At 38.9% G+C, this 19,166-nt stretch overlaps 1 protein-coding gene across 1 annotated transcript in view; it reads right to left on the bottom strand.

Annotated features, from left to right (window-relative positions):
• LOC126277935 (UPF0602 protein C4orf47 homolog) overlaps positions 1-19,166 on the bottom strand; it is a 138,861-nt gene that overhangs the window by 31,921 nt on the left and 87,774 nt on the right. The window contains exon 6 of the mRNA XM_049977520.1: positions 7,900-8,131. Coding sequence (XP_049833477.1) covers positions 7,900-8,131 — 232 coding nt within the window. The remainder of the gene's footprint in view (positions 1-7,899; positions 8,132-19,166) is intronic.

Genomic DNA, 19,166 nt, shown 5'->3' with positions numbered 1-19,166 from the left:
TGTTCGTGAGCTCCACAGACCTTGGCACTTAGAGCGGGCTGCCCTCTCCATTTGGGTATCCACAAGATTTTGTGCATGTGTAGCTTGTGGCCCAAGTCATCTGTCATACCAGCAAAAATTGTTGGTGTGAGCTTGATCCTGTTTGGTGTGTGACCTCTTCTTGTTACTGGTGAACCTGGTGGATGTCTGCAGTTCCAAGTTATGTAGCCGAGTAGTCATATTTTCCATCGCATCTTGCAGTTTCCTGATCCCCTCAATGATGTCTGGTTTTTGTCTGTAACCTGTGGCTGCACAGATGAACTTCGGTTCTTCTAACCATTCTGATGAGTCATCAGTGGCTTCCGTTGCAGGGGTGGCAGGTGATGTTGCTACAGACATTACGAGCGTCAACCGAAGAGTAGCAAAAGCTCTGTCAGCTATTTGCAGTTGCTTGTCAAGAGACTGTCCTTCATATACAGTCAACATCAGTTGAACTTGATGAGGAAGATGCTGTCACCAGACATGCAGTAACAGTTCATATTTGTTGACTATAGTGCGTAAATGTCCCCAAAATTCAGATGAACTTCTGTCCCCGTATTTCTCCTGAAACATCACCTTGAAAGGCCCTGTTCAGGTAATTTCATGCAGTGAGCAATCAACGCCATTTTAAGTGTGGTGTATGATTGTTGGATTGGCGGATGTATGATCGAGGCTATCGCTGTTGCCCTCTGATCCAGGTTGCTAATTGCGAGAGTGAATTTTTCGCGGTCTCTGGTTATGCGTTGTTGCTTGAAGATATTCTGTATTATTGCAAACCATACATTTGGTTGCATAGGCATGAATGGAGGCACTGCAGCCGTGGAGCAGCTGATAATGGTACCTTCTTGCATGAAAAATTTTTGGCATTTGAGTATGCTTGTGGTGTGGCTGCTACTACTGGAGTTAGCAAATTCATGGAGTCTCTTTTGCTATCATTCTTCGGTATTGTAAGCTGTCTGTCGTATCTCACTGTTTGTTGCTTGCAAAATTTTGTTAGCTTCTTCCACCTTTGGCAAAACTGCTGCACAACATTAAGTAGCGAGAACTTTTCTTATTTTTCCCGGGGTCACCAATTATGTAGGCAACAAATTAAACCCACATACAGCTTCGCACAAAATAAGTTATTTATCTGACTTGGAAAAGAAAACTAACAGTGAAAGATAAAAGACTTAAATCTAATGTTCACTGCACTTGTGTGGAGTAAACAAAGCATGCATCACTGGCTACTCCCACATTCCAACAAGCAAATAACTTTTTCAAAGAGTAACTTTTGTTCCAATTTCATGTTTTAGTCTTAAGAACAATAAATATCTTGAACTACACAATTTTTAAAGTAGCCTGTATTTGTCCTCTGCATTTAAGCTATTTCCAGACCAGATTTTATTGAAATTAGTTCAGTGGTTTAATCATGAAGGCATAACAGGCAGAGTTTGGCATTTATAATATTAGTATGAAAGTATGGATGTTACACATATTATTTATTTACTTTATTCTCCAAGGATGATCCCACAATGATATAGGATTTGTCAGTGTAATAAAATGCAAATCAATAGGCCAAAATATACAACACACAACATACGTAAAGTGCTTTAAAGGATAGAACATGTAGCCTATGGAGACAGAACAGGAGGTTGGCCATGACCTGGGTTAATGGACCACCCAGCATTTGCTGTGTGATCCAGAAAAATCATGGTAAACTCAAATCAGAATAGCTGGACAGAGCAATCCCTTCCTCCTGAATATTAGGTCAACATCTTAACAGCTTTACTGCCTCATGTGATAAGTCCCTGTTGTATAAGTTCCTTGATTTGCACACAATTTGTTTCATGTAACTTGCAATATACAATATAGTTTTGTTCTTTAAGGACATGAAGAGTCCAAAAAGAATGTGAGAAAGACACTGATGAATTGAGACTGATCATTATAGGTAATGTCAAATGCAGAAGCTACATATGAACAAGTACTATGATAAGAAATTAAGAAAAACACCTAGTGATTCATGGTACATTACCTGTGAGCAAAACTTGATTATGGAGGAACTGCTTGTATTGGTGGTAACATATTGTTCACAATTATCTTAGCATGAACTTTAAAGGAATCTTTGTATCTTATACTTGTTGCTATTTAAGGGGGGTAGGACGTAAAACGGGCCGACTTGGAGCAGGAGAGGCACCACAGGACATTTTATTTTCTACTGTCTATACTTTTACAAATAAATTCATAAAGCTTTGTCAGCATGACCAGGAAGGATTCACGATTCACACTCATAGCAGTGGAAGGGCAAAAATATAACAAAATATTTTTTTATATATGAAATTTCATCATTTTTTCACTTACTGTTGGCTGCATTTGTTGCTATAGGTCCATTTTTCTTCACAAGTAAGAGAGATTCTTTGATGAATTTTGCACAGCATAGAAACCATACTTACAGGTGTATGAAACTCTAGAATTTTCCAAATCTATTAAAAACTGTGGTAAAATTTGAGATAATTAACTACAAAATTTGATTTTTTTTCTAAACATAATGTTTAAAACGTAACAGCTCATTCATTTTTTCATAAAGTAATAGATTCTAGAGCTTCAGACACCTGTAAGTATTGTTTGTATGCTGTGCAAAATTCATCAAACAGTCTCTCTTACTTATTAAGAAAAGTGTACCTATAGCAACAAATGCAGCCAATAGTAAGTCAAAAAATGATGAGATTTCACACGTAAAAAAAATTATTTTGTTATGTTTTTGAACTTCCACTGCTACAAGTGTGAATCCTGAGGCCTTCCTGGTCATGCTGACAAAGTTTTATGAATTTACTTGTAAAAGTATAGACAGTGGAAATTAAAATGTCCTCCGGTTCCTCTCCTGCTCCAAGTCAGCCCGTTTGACGTCCTACCCCCCTTCATGTAAGTGTTGGCTCCAAAGATAATTTTCATTTGCTTTCACAATTTTTTCAATGTAGTCTAATTGCCTCTTCTGACCGTGATTGTTTATGGTTTGTCTGTTTTTAGTTGCCCATGTGTTTTATGATGAATAGACTTGGAACTAATACATCTCAAGATCTCTTAAGAACTATGACAGCATCACAAGTAAAACTGAATTAATGAAAATCCTGAAAAAGACTACTTACAGCATTCCAAGAACCAGCTTTACGTGCTGAATCTGGGAATTTACTATAAACCTCCTACATACTGCGCCCATAGGGGTTATAAGGACAATATTAGATTAAAAGCAGTGTGCACAGTGGTGCTCAAGTGATCACTCTTACTCCACTCCATATATGATTAGAACAAGAGGAAGTCAAAATAACTGATGCAATGGGATGTATTTTGTACAATGTACTTCACACAAGTTTGCAGAATATGAATGTAGATCTAATACTTTTGTTTCATTGTCATCACTGTCAAATGTTAATTAAAACCTATTCCAGATAAAAACTATTTCTATATTAATTTAAAAACTCAAAATAACTAAGTAGACACAGTTATAACAGTAAAAGTACATGAAAGGGAAGTAGTAATTAAGAGGTGAGTAAGACAGAATTGTTTTCCACTTGGTACAGTGAGCAACCAGTAAAACAAACTAAAGTTAAATGTGAAAAGGGTATAAAAACTAAGGAGAAGAAAATAGAAGATTTGATCTGGCAAAGCAAGCATTTATGAGTAACAAAACATTTTAACCAACAAATGTATGAATATAGGTGTCAGGAAATCCCTTTCAAAATCATTTGTATGGAGTACACTGTTATATGGAAGTAAAATTTGGACTCTGCATAAATTAGAAAGGAACTGAGTTGAAGCTGCTGAAATGTAGATGTGGTGAAAAATTACAAGGCTAATCTGAATTGAGAGAAAAGCCAACCTGCAAATCTTAATGGAAGTCAATGAATAGAAAAGATTGGCAAATGAAATGGAAAAGAGAAAAATAAAATTTATTGGGCATGTCATCAGACACATCACTTTCATTATTAATATCTTTGAAAGGAAAGTGCTAGGGAAGAAAGGAGGAGGGTGGCCTAGAAAGTATTTGGAAGACACTGAGAAAAGAATAGGATGTGACAGTTACATGGAACTGAAACAAACTGCCACAACAGAAAAGAGTGGTTGTGTTGATAAGAAATCAACCTGTAGAGTATGTAGGCTATGTATAGAGTTTGCTGATGATATTGTTATTCTGTGAGAGATCCCAAAGGACTCAGAAAATCTGTTGAATAAAATGGACACTGCCTTGAAAAGAGGTTAAAGAAAAACTTAAGTAAAAGTAAAACACAGGGAATGGAATGTGCTTAAAGTAAGCCAAGTGGTGCTGAGGGAGTTAGTTTATAAAATTAAATGCTGAAAGTAGTAGATAGGTTTTGCTATTTGGGCAACAAAGTATCTGATGACAGTGGAAGTGAATTTTCTTTCAGGAGCATCGACAGCGGAAGTGAACTGGATATAAATGTAGACTGGTAATAATAAGAAAGCTTTCCTGAAAAAGAGAAATCTGGTAACACTGATTATCAATTTAAGTGTTAACATCTTTTTTCAAAGTATTTGTTTGGAGTGCAGTCTTATATGTAAATGAAACAAGGATGATAAACAGTTCAGACAAAAAGAGCACAGTTTTTGAAATGTGATGCTGAAGATTATACCAGTAGAGTGCGAAGCTAGTTACCAGTACTGAACCGAGTTGTGAAAATAAAGCCTTATGGCGCACCTTAACTAAAAGGTGGGATCGATTGACAGAGGACATCTTAAGACACTAATCCACCAAGAATTAATTTTGTAAGGGAGGTAAGTGTGTGTATATGTGCAAGTGGTGGGGGTGGGGAGTAGAACACGGTTTGAATATCATAAAAGGGTTCAAAATACAGTAGGCTGCAGTACTTAGGAGGATATGAAGTGATGTCCTTAGTATAGACTAGCATGGAGAAAGTCATCAAACCTGTCTCTGGACTGATGACTACCACAGCAGCAACAACAACAACTACTATTCTGTCACCATTTTATACATTTTTATATTTTCTATAAATCATCTTGAGCAGAATATTCCTTTTTTCAGTACATAAAATTTTAATAATTGGACACAAAATTATTCTGAAACAATGGAAAAATTATCCAGGCACTATTACAGCTCTTTCAGGTTTTTTTATCAATAGGCATTGATGAATTTTTGCTTCTCTTGTTGCCTAGTCTCAATGAAGTTTAATTTACCATTGATCTTCAGTCAGTAATGGATTGTCATGTCAGTAGGTGAGCTGTCATTGGGTTCCATATGGCCTTGTTGCCAAAACTTGTCTCTAAAAACTCTTCTAATCTAACATCACACTGTACTCAGAATAACTAAGCCATAATTTGCAACAAGATGGTTAATGAAAATATAAGAGATTGGACATAACAAAAATTTCTTGTAAGATACAATGAAATACACAAAGTTGCCTGTAGGTAACTGGGTGAACCTTTAAATAAATAAAAAAAATCAGTATTAACAAGAATTATCTTTTTAAATTATAGCACCTGATTTATTTTGGTTTGAACAGCCTATGATTGTGGTAGAATGGTGTTAGGTGCCAGCCTCCATTTGAGAAACAGCACCAGAGTAGTTCATCTGTTCACTGCATTATTTGCTTCTAAGTAGAAGAAAGTTACATACACTGACAGAGAAAAGATCACAAAATCAAGACAGAGTTTCTAAATCTGAAAAATGGTATCTATTCAAATTTCGCACCAATTGCACAAGAGTGGTGCTAGTAGCACTACTAAGATGATGCAAATCAGGTTTGATTTAAATACAGGCTGTAACAACTGTGAGTGTTAGTTGCTTTTGAGATTGCACGTGGTGAGTTGATGTTAGTCAAGAATGCCTTCAAGACAACAAAGACACCATTATCAAAACTTCACCGAGTTTGAAAGAAGTTGTGTAATAACGCTACAGGAAGATGGATGTTCTTTAAACATTATTGCAGAAGAACTCGGCAGGAATGTAGCCACTGTACATGATTACTGGCAGTGGTGGCCATGAGAATATATGGTCACAAGAAGACAGGTGGCCAAGTGGCATTATCAAGAGGGAAGACCAGCGTGTTCAGTGTATGGCTCTGTCACATTGTACTGTACCTACAGCAGCAATCTGAGCAGCAGTTGGCACCACAGCGACACAATGAACTGTTACAAATTGTTAACTTTAAGGATAGCTCCAAGCCAGACACCCTGTAGTGTGTTTACAACTGAGCCCAAACAACAATCATTTGGGACTTCAGTGGTGTCAAGTGAGGTCATTGGAGGGCAGAGTAAAGGTTTGTAGTGTTTTCTGACGAAAACTGGTACTGCATCAGTGCCAATGATGGCTCTGTGTTGGTTAGAAGGAGACCGGTTGAGAACGTGCACCCAGCCTGTCAACATGCTAATCACAATGGGCCTACATCTGGAGTTCTGGGTTGAGATTTTGTAAGACAGCAGAAGCACTCTCATGGTTATCTCACCCACCCTGACTGCAAAACTGTATATAAATTTGTGCTTCCATTCATGAACAATATTCCAGTGGGTGTTTTCCAACAAGATAACACTCATCCACAAACCACAGTTGTAACCCAACATGCTCTACAGAGTATCAACATTTTTGCCTTGGCCTGCTTGATCCCTACATCTGTCCCCAACTGAGCACATATCGGACATCATCGGACGACAACTCCAGTGACAGCCAGAAGCAGCACTAACTGTCTCCATATTCACCTACCAAGTGCAACAGACATTGAACTCCATCCCACAAACTGACATCTGGCACCTCTACGACACAATGCATGCTTGCACTGAACGTCCTGGTCATTACACTAGTTACTGAGAGTCATAGGCCACTACACTCGGTCCATTCATCTGATAAATATGTTGAAAAGGTTTGTGCTACAACAATACTTCTTTTCTGAAATGGAGTTGCATAGCTTAACGCGTAGCAAGAAAGTTTTCACAACAGACACTAGCTTGATAAATTGTTTTTTGGGGGGACGCTGACAAATCTGATAGTGGCATTTAGCCAGTTTTTGTCAATTACCTGCATAAATGTCCAGGTGGTTCTCCATCCCTACCTCAGTAAAACAATAGTTGAACAGTTAAATCATGAAAATGCACAGAAGGAAGCTTAAATGATTCTCCAGAAGATATGCAACCTCAAATTGTGTTTAATGGTATGAAAGACAGTGCATCCTTCCATATGGAAAGAATTCTCATCTAATGACTTTTTCTTTCTCCATTTGTAATAATGTTCTCTGAATGAGATTTAGACAGGCCTTTGTTCCCTCTTCATTAAACCAGAGAAACTATTTTGACTCTTCTTTTGATTAAACACTTGAAATGATGAAAATGTTCCAGCTAATGCAGCATAGACAGTTAAGGATAATTTTGCATCCCTCAATATAATGAAGTTGTTAGTTTCAGTTTGAACTTGCATATCAAGATCAATGATTCAAGCACCTACCAAGTACTGAAAGGTACAACAAAATTTGCAAAGAACGGCTCCTGTATGGAAGGCTGCAGTCTCAGTGTGCATTCCCAAATTGTGGATAAAGTCAAAATGGATTTAATGTCAGAAATCATTGCTTTTATTTTTTGTATGTATTATTAAAATAACAGAAACAAACAGCTAAGTTTGAACAGTTCATGGGAATGCAGTTACAAAAAATCTTCCACATCGTATTTAAGGCACTAAGCAAACAGAGTATACACCAGGAGCAACTTAAAGCTTCCAATCAATAGCTCAGACCAAAATGTATTGTTCAACTTAAATTCTGTGCTTTACACACTCAGATTATGGGTTGTATTATAAAGATTAAAGCTAACAGTTGACAAATTAAGTACAACTAGTTGCAGTTAATGAACATACACTATTGTGTCACAAACCTCTCTCTCTCTTACCTTTTTGCCAGGTGAAGAGGGAATAAAAACACCGCTTCCAAAACCTTTGACTATTTTTCCTACTGGTTCAGCATATGTAGGACCAACATCCTCTTCAGGAACAAAATATGGGTTTGGATCAAAATATTGAGTTCGATGAATTGCTGACAGGAAAGCAGGTCTTTTATTGACTAACATATGTTGTATGTACTTATTCCTGTAGTCCTGAAGTTCTCCACGATAAAGGCTCTCTCTGTAGTACAAAAAGTTGTATACAGTTATGGTATGTACATACATATTAGATTCCTAAACAAAGAACAATCACAAAGATGTCAGTCAGTTTAGAAAAAAAGAAAAGAAATTGGCTTGAAAGCTGAGTATGTTTTTACCCTAGTAATACCGACCAGAAGTGTTATCTACATTCTACTTAGGTCACAATCTACTTCCACTGTCTGCACATAAGAGACAGCTCCACACAATTGAGTAGGGTGGCAGTTAGTGTTGGTAGATTTGTTAGAGTCAGTTAGTTACCTAGTTGTTTGCGTAGATCTGGATTGAATCTGTGACAATTCACTAGAAGGTGGAATATGTCAGTAAGTTCCTCTTCACAAACATGCCTACATTTAATTATTCACATAGTTGTATTTTTACATTAATCTTTATGTACAATCAAATTAAATGAAAGGAACCCACCCACAGGCAGACATCATCTGTTGGGTACAAGAAGCAGTAGAGCAGAAACGATTTCAGTTTTTTAATTTTTTTATGTTTCTTTTATTTACTTATTTTTTAAACACCTGCAAGCACAAGTGAGGTCGTCACATATTTTTTTTATGCCTGCATATTTTTCTCCTAAGATACTGGAGTAAGATTTAGTTGTAGACAGTGTACATTATTTCTGTTCCTAGTACTATACTTCCGAATGCTATAAATATTGTCAGGTTGTGATGATTCTTCACAACAAACTTCGTAAGATAGAAAACTCATTGAAAAGCTGATTTGCTCAGTTTGCATGAAGGCATCATTCACCAAATGAATTGCTACGGAGGTTTAACTGAATAAGATCAGACTTATATAAAGCTACTCAAGCAGTTAAATATTGGTTCTTCTATTGTTTATAGACTCTAAAACAAATTTCTAACTGAAAAGAAGCCAATAAGAAACAGTGAAGCAAGGACAGCCAAGAGCTATGACATACTTCAGAGATTAATATTTGTTGTTATGTGCTACAAGCAGTATAGCTGTGATTCAGCCTCAATTATGGTCTGCCCCTCTAGCAGTAATGTGAATTGAAGGCTCCATGAAAATAGTATGTATGCAAGGTGGCCAGAATGTGTCTAGTGCTCACTAGTAGTCACAGACTGGAACATCTGCAGTGGTCACAGCTACTGTAATCTGGACTGCAGAGCAAAGGAAGTTCATTCTTGTGATGACTGAGTCCTAGCTTAGGTTGCAAAACGTTTTGATTTTGTGAAAAAATATCCTTTATCATCCACTGAATATCTATAAAAAGAATTACTGCAGATGAGGCCATGGCTGTGCAAGAGATAGCAGATCTTTGGTTGGAAAGAAATGATATCTATGTCTTTCCATGTAGAACTCTGACTGTGCATGTCTATGGACCAATTTTCTTCTCTTCTTCGTATGTATCAATGATGATGATTGCACTATTCAATTTTCTTTCTGTTTGCAAATGGTTCAATTTTCACTCTGAAAGGAGAAGAATGTTGTGTAAAACACTTAACAACTTCCATCAAAAATTGTGTGCAGACTATTGATGAACCACTTACTCACCTCTGTGACTATTCTTTCCAGGCATGTACTTTTCCAGAAGCACTGAAACTATCTAAAGTACGTCCAATTTATACAAAGAAGGTGACAGTAAAGACATAAATAACTATAGGACTACCACAATGACATCCTGTTTCTGACTACCACAATTACATCATGTTTCTCACTACCACAATTACATCATGTTTCTCTAAATTACTTGAAAAAATTATGCACAAAAAACTGTTGGGCTTCACAGATAAAAAGATATACTGAGTTTATTCCAACATGGGTTTATAAACAATAAATAAACAAAAATGGCAGTACATGACTGCATTACTAAGATACTATATCTGTCAGATAAAAAAAACAACCCACCATGGACATATTTCTAAATCTATCAAAGGCCTTTGACACAGTAGACCACAAAATGTTACAGGAAAAAATTGAACACAATGATATCAGAAGACTCACAAATTATTGAATTGCATCATTTCTAATCAGTTCCATGTAGAAAGTCAGCATGAAATACAATACCAAACAACTCAGTTGAATAACTGAAATCCTATTTAATAGTTAAACAAGATGTGCCATGGCACAGGGCTCAGAATTGAAGTCTCTAATAATCCTCCTTTATATTAGCGATTTCAGCCTGAATGTACATCACACAAAACCATAATATTTGCAGATGACACAACTGTGCTCCTCACGGGGAAGAACTGGGAGGCAGTTCAGAAAACTGTGAATTTGGCTACTGAACAACTCAGTAACTGAACTACAATCAACAGATTAACTGTCAACACTAAAAAGGCAGTTTCCATGAAATTTCACACCACACAAAATGCAAACCCCTCTCAGCCACCAGTAATAATAAATAACCAACCAATAGTTACTAACACTGTATTAAAATTCCTGGGTCTGTGGGTACAAGATAACGCGAAATGGAATAAACATACTGAAATGTAAATGCCAGAATAAGTACTGTACTGACTGCCATGAACTAAATGTGATGAAACCATATACTAGCCAGAAAACAGTAACAATGGCTTACTATGTATACATACATGACCATCTAAAATTTGGTGTCACAGTATTATGAAAAGGATAGTTGTTACTCAGCATATAGCAGAGATGCCTTAGGTAGGTACAACAAAAAGACTATCAGAAAACGAGATTCTGGCCAAAAAGGCCTTCATTGGAGATGGAACAACCAACACACACACACACACACACACACACACACACACACACACACACACACACACACACACACACACACACGATCACAGTCTCTGGTGGCCTCCTAGACTGTGGTCATATGTGTGTGTGAGTTGCATTTGCATGAGTGTGTGACTGTATGTTCTGTGTTCTATCGCTGATGAAGGCATTGTTCGCCAAACACTCATTTTCTGACAGTCTCTTTGTTGTGCCTATCTGCAACTCATCATCTCCACTATATGGTGAGTAGCTACTAAACTTTTAATAACATTGTTAAAATATGGTGTGGTATTCTGGGGAAATTCTACAACTGCTCTCAGCACTTTCAGAATCCAGAAGAGAACCCTGAGGACAATTCATGGAAGCAAACCTGCAAACCCAACTTCAGGAAGCTGGAGATCCTGACAGTGCCTTTTATCCGCACAAATACATTCTTCAGACTGTCAAATTTTTAAAAAGCACCCAATGTCAAGTGAATCCACCCTCAAGAAAAATAGTGAAATACACATCAGAATAAATTCAAATGTGTATGTGTTACTTGCAAATGCTCAACATTGTCAAAGGGAGCATTCCTCATGAGGTTCCAGCTGTTCAACAAGTTTCCCAAATGTATAAAGTCTACTGAAGATAATATTCAATTTAATAAAGCCATAAAGTCCTCTTTGCTGTGTCATTATTTTTACTCCATAAAAGAGTCCCCAGAAATATAATCTTGCTGGTTATCTTTAGGTGCAAAACATAAACTATTCAGTGAAGCATAGTCAATCTGTTGCAGTGTATTATAATATCATGACCTACCCACAATATATGTTAATAATGTTAACAAATTTCATCAACATCTGTAACAAATGTGTACCATCACATAACATCGATTAAATAAACAAATAAAAAATCAATAACATCAACTCTTTACTAACACAGATCAGGGTGTTGCTAAACTGCAACAAAACACAGTGAACACACTTTCAGACACAGAAGCTGCATTGGAGAAAATGCTTATTATTGCAAAATGATCAGGTAATCAGTTAAGCAATTTAAATTCTTGCACTTCAAGTGAGGGTTTCTCTAAAAATCACATTCAGTTATCAGACATAGAAACTGAATGCTGTTTTCACTATTAGAATTGAACTATCAATGGTAAAAAAGTAATACTTGTTCACTTTCATTCTATTATTTCTTAAGGTATTGATATGCCTTCACTCATGACGTGTGCAGTTTCAGAGAGCATGCATTGATACTGTTCATAGGCGTGCTTATAGAGACCACCTGGGTCAGCCACTGGTGCCCTCTGGTGAGGTCCCAAAGGGACAGCATTATTTAAGTGATTGCAAACCAGTGCTCAGCCTATTCTTTATGCCTTGTTACTGATGTCCAGTTAATTTGTTCAGTGTTACCCCCAACTACATCTTATGTGTTGCTCTATAAAGTACTATGGTCTATACATTGCGTTTGTTCTTGTTATAATAAACTTTGCGACAAGTGAGAGTTATATTTTCTCCACGTGCTAGTGTCAGTGCTAAGTCAGCCAACAAATGTCTTGGTGGAAGAAATACTCCAAAGTCTCATCACCCAGTAGCAAGCTTTTGCAGAACAGCAGCAGGCTTTCACTACATTGCAATCAAGTGAGGTCTACATGTTCGTGGCTGGTTACTCTCCTGTTAGTGCAACCATCGCCTTTTCCATCATACGATGAACCAGCTGAAGACTGGGCTCCTATGAGACATAGTTATGCCAACATTACCAGATTTTTGTGTGGGTGATGCAAACCTGTGTAGGGCTTTCTTTCTCTCATGGCTTTCACGGTGCATGTATCAGTTGTTATGCCAACTTGTGCCTTGGCTAGAACCAGCCAGCTTATCATTTGATGAAATGTGCAAGCTTCTCTCAACCTGATACAGTGACAGGATGCCTATCACTGTGATGAGCATGGAATTTTACTACTGCCAGAAATACCCAAACCAATCTTACATAGCCTAGACTGCAGAATTACATGGGTTGAGCAATCAATGTAAATTTGTAACTAGTACCCATCATGAATCCTACACTGATCACATGGTGTGTGGTGATATTATTTGTCAGGCCTCAGATAAGAAAGTCTGCAAAAAAGCACTTCAGTGTGAGAATCTGACACTTACAGATGTGCTCAATATAGCACTGTCTTTGGAAGTGTCACATGCCACAGGTGATCAGAGTGCTGCATGGGTGGAGGTGTTGGAAGTTGCTCAGTCAACCCCTGTTAGGCATGCTGCAAGTGCTCAGGATGATTGGGGAGCTGTTGCAGAAGTACAATCTTCAACTTAGTGTCACATCAATAATGGCCACAGCAACAACTGGCAGTGTGCATGCTCTAAATTTTGGGCATTTTATAAGTATTGAAAGAAAGGCAACACTGCATAAGTGTGTAACTCCTCTTCAGATGGGACAGATGCTGTAGTACCCATGGACATAAACTGTATCTCTACAATGACTGTCTCCCTCATACACTGTTTATTGACTTGTGCATGTTTAATAAACTGCTAAAAATGCAAGTGGGCACAGGAGCTGCAGTGACTTCAATAAAAGCACAAATGTAGAGGACTTGGGCTTCCTTCAACTCACAGAAGTTGATTAGTTACAATAAACAGCAGATTCTAATCCTACATCAGTTCTCCACACCTGTATCCTACAAAGCTGTTGTTTGTTCTCTCACCTTCCTTGCTGTGGGTCATTTCCACACCGCAGACCTGTTCGGGTTGAATGCATTTAATGCTTTCGGTTTTTTCCATTGCCAATCAGGTAAATTTAGTGTCAGATCAAGTTTCATATCAGCAACTGAAGTCCCTCTGCTCTGAGTTTTTGTCACTGTTTTCTCCTGGGCTCGGTTGTTCTACTGGTTTTCTGGCCCATGTTACCATGAATGAGTCTGTCCGCCCTCATTTTTTTTCAGGTGTGGCAGGTGTCTGTTGCATTGTGCAACTCTGTCAAGGCCGAATTAGGCTATTTGACATTGCTCAGTGTCACTCAGCCTATTTCTTCCGGTTAAATGAGCTACACCACTGGTCATCATTAAGAAGCCAACGGGTAAGCTTTGCCTCTGTGGCAGCTTCAGTGTCATGGTTAACACACAGTCCTCGACAGATACATACTATCTGCCTACCCTGATGAGTTGCTCACAAAACTATCAGGCAGCCACCATTTCTCCACGATTGATTTGTTGAAGTATACCTCCAACTCCCTTGAATGAGCCCACTAAGTAACTTCTCATTGTCAAGGCACATTGCGGCCCATACCAATTTCAATGCTTGCCATTTGGCACTGCTAGCACACTCAATTTTTCAGAGTTTTCTAGAAGAGCTGACAGCCTCTGTACCTGGCTATATAAATTACCTTGATGATATCATTGTTTCAGGTTCCCCCATCAAAGACCACCTTAGCAATCTTCAATCATTGTCTTCTGTTTTGCAATGTGCAAGTCTCACATGCAGTCTCACCAAATCTGGGTTTTTTTCAGGTGTCAACTGAGTATCTAGTTTTTGAGGTTTCTTGCACAAGGGTCAAGTCATTGTTTCACCATGTTGATGCAACTGTGGTTTTGCGACGAATGACCTCTGTTAATGAACTACATGCATTTCTAGGTAAAGTTACTTGTTACCATACATTTTTACTGGATGCATCCCTGTTACTCACCCACTACACATGCTTTTGCATAAAAATGTGACTTTTTTTCTCATCCCCAACTTGTGACTGAGTGTTCAGTATGCTTAAATCTAAGCTTCAGTCTGCCTCTTGCCTGACCACTTTTCAGGCAGGTCAACATCTTGTGTTGGCTACAGGTGTGTTTCAACACAGTCTCAGCACAATTGTGGCGCACAGCACTTGGATTGATCTGAACAACCCATTGCTTATGCTTCTAAGACCTTAATTCCCCCTAAGCAATGGTATTCTCAGTTTGAAAAGTAGGCTTTAGCGACAGTGTCAACCCTCAAGAAATTTCACACTTTGTGTATGGTTCTAAGTTCCATTTAATCATGGCTCTCAAGCCATTGGTTGCACTTTTCAACATTTTGGCTTCCATGCTGGACAAGGCAGTGCATTGTTTGCAGCAGTGGTCTCTCTTCCTCTCCTGTTATCATTATCAGATCCATTACTGGCTGATGGTGCAACATCCCCATGCCAATGAATTCTCATCTTCCATTCGAGCTGGACCCAGTGTTTGATCAAGATGAGTTGCTTTGTTTCAGTTCAGATACTGAGAGCCAGAATGCAGTCGATGGTCTGCCCACCACTATTGTCATGATGGCAACGGCTGTTACTGTACTCAGTTGGGTCCTGCAGCACAGTTTGACAGAAAAAGTCCTGAGCCATGCTTTGTTTCCCTTGTGTAGTTACTTCTCCCTCCAGCACTGCCTTTCAGTGTTTGATGGGTTTCTCCCATTAACTGTGCTCCATGGTTTGTGATTTCCATGTCCTTACACCATAATGTACTGAGGCTTTTGCATATTGTTCATAGGAGGACCTCTTGCACCAGAGCTTTGGCCTGCCAGTACACATATAGGCTGTGCATAGATGAGGACATTACATGGCTTTCACTGCTTGCACTCACTGTGTTCAGAAACTGGCATCCCCACAGTCATCTTTTTCCTCCTCCCAAACATTACAGTGCAGTGGGAGCATCTACATGTCGATTTTGCTGGGCCCTTCTAAATCAGTATTGGATCATTGTAGTGGATTAATATCCCAAGTTTCCCTATGTGGACTGTTGTCTATCCACATCCTTGGTGGCCACTATTTTGGCCCTGTCCAAGTTTTCTGTAATTGAGGGACTTCCATACACTGTGGTTATTGATAATGAACCCAATTTGTTTCTCTAGAATTTGCATCCTTTTGTCAGGTAAGTAATATTCAGCATCTCACAGCTCCCCCATTTCATCTTCATTCTAATGGTGAGGCCAAACACATGGTTCTGATGCTTAAAGCTCATATTTGGAAGTATGTACCTGGCAAGTCACTCCCTCACCTGCTACATCCGACATCATGTCTGTGGGCATTGCCGGTTCTATCAGAGTTCCAGCTGGGTGCACCTGTTTGGACTTGAGGTTCTGACTGCCAGCCAAACTGGGTTCCTGAAACCATTGAGTATTGCCAGGGTTGGCTCCTGTGGATAAACCACACTCCTGACTGGTGGATGGTCTGTCACTTCGACCTTCTATGGCTGCGAATGGCAGGGCTTGTTCCCTGTGTTCTAGATGGTCCAGTTCACAATACAGAGGGGGTCACCACATGGCAGATCACTGTCTGGTATTTCCTGCTTCCACCTACACTCCTCATCTGCCTTCGTCAGTGCAGGCCCCACTACACCTGACACTGCAGCTGTGCCTGTTGAAGCCTCCTGCGCCAACCACTGACCTCAATGAGAATGACATTATGGAGATGACATCCCCGATCCTGCTCTGTGGCCTCTTACAAGTAGGGAGTAGCACGCAGAGATGCCTCCTCATCCCTTCCACCCTTACTCACCGCTGCCTACCCATCACATGCTGCAGCAGGCACCATTGTTGGATGATGAAATGGATTTTAATACCATCATTGTTCTCATCAACAGATTAGAATAAGAATAGAGGTGCCTGGAACCAGATTCCGAGTCTCCCGACAGCTGAGAAGCAGCTAATGCATATGTTGCACAGGGTGAAGGTCAGAGACAACACAAATCTGTCTGGAGCCATTACAAACATCATTAAAAACCATGAAGATGGAAAGAACACATCCAGCAGAAATGGACTGTGTTTCTACTGTGGTGAAGCAGATCACATCACGAGGCAGAGCCCACATTTCCATGGAAAACAAGCAAGACCTATACTGAGCAGGCAGAATATTCCCAAGAAACTTGCAGATTTACAAATGATACTCATCAAGTGCAAATGGGAAAGAAGATGATGAAATAGTGGTTATGACAGACCAAAGCTGGAGGAGGTGCTGATGGAAGGTGTGTGAATTCTGGATTCAGGAGCATCACATCATATGACAAGTCAGCAAAAGGTACTACAAGACAAGGTAACTTGGAGAAGTGAAATAGGCTGATTGGAAAGTTACTAAAGTGACTAGTAAGGAAAGTATTATAAGGGGAGCAGTAAACTCATGTGGTGGTAATTCAATGCAATTAATAGGAGTGCATTTTGGTGGAAGTACTGGATGGGAACTTGTCGCCTGTTAAAGAAATGGACGATAAAGGAATGTGCATTAAATTCAAAAATAGTGACATTAGCATGTGTATTGGTGAGAAAGGAGTGTTGAGAGGAATATCATTAAGCAATGATGTCTGTTTAATGCAATGTGCATATCACAAAGTGAATAAAAGTACACTCATGCTCCACAGTGACAAAACACATCAACAAGTGAAAAATGAAGAAACAGCCAGATGGGCAGAAGTTTAGTGGCAGCAAGAGCTTGGACACAGACAAGCATTACTAAGTACAAAGAAAAATGTGAAGTGTGTGTGCAAGGAAAAATAAGAAGCCAACCTTTCAAACCAAGTCAGACTATTACTAAAAATGTTCTAGTACTCGTACATTGTGATGTAGAGTATATTAGACAGACCTCATTGTGTGGAGCACATTACTATGCTAATTACCTGAACGATCACTGAAGTGACATGTTTGAGGCTTTTGTAGTCTTTAAGGTGCATGCAGAGTGTGACAGGAAGGAACCTGCAAAGTTTCCATTCAGACAGTAGAATCGAGTACATCAACAGCAAATTGGAAGAGTTATTCATGGAAGATGGCATATTACAATGGAAAAGCACAATTTACTATCCTTCATTAAATGGAAAAAACTGAGCACCTGAATCAAGCACTTACATACATGTGAGGTGGCTACTACACCAAGGTGGTTTGCTCAACTACTTTGGGGGGGGGGGGGGGGGAAGCTCTGATATTGGACCGCTACATCTGAAAAAGATGCCCAACAAGATCTCTTGGTGCAAAAATCCATACAAGTCTGGAAGCAGAAAGAACTTGTCAAAAAGAACTTGAAAATGCTCAAAATGTTTGGCTGCAGAGCCTTGACAAGCACACTGACAATTGACAAATGCTGTGAATGAGCAGAAGAATGTGTTTATCTTGAAGTGGAAGTGAGGTCAAAAGGATATCACATGTGGAGCCCTGGAAAGAGAAAAATCTTTTAGTGAAGAGGTGCCTCCTTTGATGAGAAAATATTCCCTCTGAAGGCAACAATAAACAAAGAACTGTGTCTTCCAGGGGAAGTAAACACAAAGCAAATGACAACAGCTCCTCCACAAAACAATGAGGTGACAGCAGACACCAATATGGTGTGATTGAGCTTCCCAGATCTGTCAACAGATGGTGACAACACACTACTGAGGAATTCAGAACCAGTAACACATGACGTATTTGAGTCAAGAGATGTTTGCAGAGATACAGACCAATCCTGAGTCAGAGAAGAATATAGACACGATACAGAAGGTGGTTTAGTTACCAACAGCTAAGATAGTGATTCGCGAGAGGAGCTCAATCAGTACCGGAAAGTGGAATTTTCTGTGCAAATAGCAAAATGGGGTTACAATGGTCTTCACATCTGGTGAAAGCCAGAAAGTGTGGTTTGCATCTATTTGTATGATTTTTAGCTACCATGTGTCAGCTGAATCTGTCTGATCCAATCTCAGTAGAAGAGGCTTTAACCTCAGATCACAGGGATGAATGGTATACAGCCATGGAGTTGGAGTAGCCTAAAACACTGCAACACATGGCCCATCACAAGCTGATCATGTTTTTGAAAGTAAGGGAGTATGCACAACAAAATGAAACAGAGAAAGTGATATCACTATATTTAAAGCATGGTTACTAACTCTAGGGCATAGCCAGATATTTGGACTACATAACAAGGATAGCTACAGTCCAATGATGAGATGAAATAGCTTGAGGATTCGGATAGCTATTGCTGTACTAAGGGAAGGAAAATCAGATACATTGATGTAGAAGTTGCTTATCTGAATACCCCCGGAAGTGGCATTGTTTTCATGAAGCAACCAAAATTGTTTGATGTGGGGAATAAAGTGTGTTTATTGAATAAGAGTGAGGATGATCTTCACTAGGATGGTAAGGATTGGAATGATTTTTTTCTGCTCTGTGATGGTACAGTTAGCTTGCAAATGGGTCACTGTGTACTTTTTTCTAATAATTTGATCATTGGGGTTCATGCTGATGATGTTGCTATAACAGATGAAGAAGAGAGGATCGTAACATTCAAGAATGTTTTGAAATCCCAATTAACATTAAAGATGTTGATAACATGTTGTTTATTCTAGG

This window comes from Schistocerca gregaria, chromosome 1, assembly GCF_023897955.1.
Source record: "Schistocerca gregaria isolate iqSchGreg1 chromosome 1, iqSchGreg1.2, whole genome shotgun sequence".
Taxonomy (NCBI): domain Eukaryota; kingdom Metazoa; phylum Arthropoda; class Insecta; order Orthoptera; family Acrididae; genus Schistocerca; species Schistocerca gregaria.
This window is presented reverse-complemented; position numbering and strand designations above follow the sequence as displayed.